Here is a 1857-nt window from a genome sequence, read left to right on the forward strand (position 1 = left end):
ATCCCTTTTACATTTAGCTTTATACCAATCAATCAGCATATTATCCTTATAATCTAATCTAGACCTAAAATTCTTATCTTTAAAATGAATTTTCTTTGGAAAAACTCTAATAAAACTTCCTTCATGCATGTGCTCTCTGTAAGCCTCTCTGATTTCATACAGCATATTGTCATTCAAGCATGGAAGACAGAGTCTGCATTTAAAATGTTTGCAATTCATGATGCAGTCATTTTCAATGCAATTTTTGGGATCAACAGCAATATTTTTATCATGAACTGTTGTTGTGTCGTTATTGAATCTAGAATCAATAATTAAAATAACAAAATTGTATATGTCATGCAAAATAAGTCAGCATACCTTCCCATAAATTCCATATAGCTCCCTCCACCAATCATCTTAACAACATTGTAAATTATTTGTTCATAAAATATTGAATTTTCTTCAAATTTACTAGAAACTGGTGTCATGTTTGGACTCATATTTATTTCCATCACATAAGGATTCATATTTTCATCAAACACAAAGTCAAATCGAACAAGTTCGAAGAAATTTTTAGAAGATTGTGATAAGTCATGTAACTGGAAGTTAAACGATAAAGAGGTTAAATCAAGTTTAAGCCAGAGTTGACAGGATTTTGGATGTACTCTAGTGGAGACGTGATCCTTCCAAACCTAGTCTAAGTCATAAATTCCTACCTTATTCTTAATATTTGTACTACTATTTAATATGATCGTCGCAATCGCATCATCGATTTGCTTCCAAAGTCTATCCACGCTATGACCCCGATCTTTGATATAATCTTCAAATAGAATTTTAAATGAAGTTTTATAATTTTTGTACGTTTCATTGAAAATTTTCATTTTATAAGTCGGCAAATGATCATCAGCAACGACATATTTCTTCGTGTCTGTCTTATTAAATGGATGATATTTTTTTGGACAGAATCTCAGCAAAACTTCTTCGTCATATCGATAAATTCGAAGTGGATCGATCGATGTGATCAACACAAAAACTCCAAAATCAAATGCATGTCCATCAATTAAGAATGGATTGTCCAAAAATACTTGATAAAAAGTTTCAGTGACATTTTCATTAATTTCATTAGCTTCGACGATTTTTACACCGCGATTATGGATGCTTTTCTTGACAAACTGTTTATGTGGATTAGCTTTTATGTAATTTCTCAGTTCTTCCATATTTTCATTCCTAAATGCAGGTAAGATGTACCTTGATCCATTATTAAGAATCGACATTTTGCTTTTACCGACGAGAAAATTATTTCCTGGGAAATGATTAATTTTTTGGTGTGGTTCAAGTTTTGTTTCATTGAATGGATAAATGCGATGATAATAGTAAGGATGTTCTTTACTCCACAGAATATCCCAATCATCTCCATTTGATGCATTTACAAATTCATAACCAAGTTTTTTAAAAACTCTGTCCATTGATCGCAAATTTCCATTTTTATTCCACTCAACGATTGATAATTTCCAGTATTTTAGTTTGGGAGGATTTTCAGAGATCTCAAAATTAATTAATGATGAATTAGAATTTTGAGATTCACATCTTATCAAATCATTGACGAATATTCTCTTGAAAATCAAATCAGAAATTGCATAACAAATTATTGAAACTAGAACAACGATCACTGTGTTGATCAACACATAATTCGAGTTGAATTTACTGTTTTTTCCAGTATATTTACACTTTGAATTATTAAATTTAGTCATTATTCAAAACAGATAAAAATAGGAAGAAGAAAATAACGTCTTTGTCGCTTGACAAGACACAAACTTATGTTTCAATTTTTCAATATCGAGGTTTCAATTTTAAAACCACTTTGATGATGAAATTTAT

At 30.2% G+C, this 1857-nt stretch overlaps 1 protein-coding gene across 1 annotated transcript; it reads right to left on the minus strand.

Annotated features, from left to right (window-relative positions):
• Nucleotides 1–671: 671 nt before the first annotated feature.
• Nucleotides 672–1445, minus strand: LOC139095062 (probable tubulin polyglutamylase ttll-15). Its single transcript, XM_070646310.1, has one exon. The coding sequence runs from the start codon at nt 1443–1445 to the stop codon at nt 672–674; it is 774 nt and encodes a 257-aa protein (XP_070502411.1).
• Nucleotides 1446–1857: the final 412 nt, after the last annotated feature.

The sequence above is a fragment of the Chironomus tepperi genome, unplaced genomic scaffold (genome assembly GCF_022539635.2).
Source record: "Chironomus tepperi strain 1889 unplaced genomic scaffold, CSIRO-AGI_Ctep_v1 contig_359, whole genome shotgun sequence".
In the NCBI taxonomy this organism is placed as follows: domain Eukaryota; kingdom Metazoa; phylum Arthropoda; class Insecta; order Diptera; family Chironomidae; genus Chironomus; species Chironomus tepperi.

Coding starts and splice junctions, on each gene's coding strand:
- LOC139095062 (XM_070646310.1), bottom strand. CDS start 1,445: ATGGACAGAGTTTTTAAAAAACTTGGTTATGAATTTGTAAATGCATCA.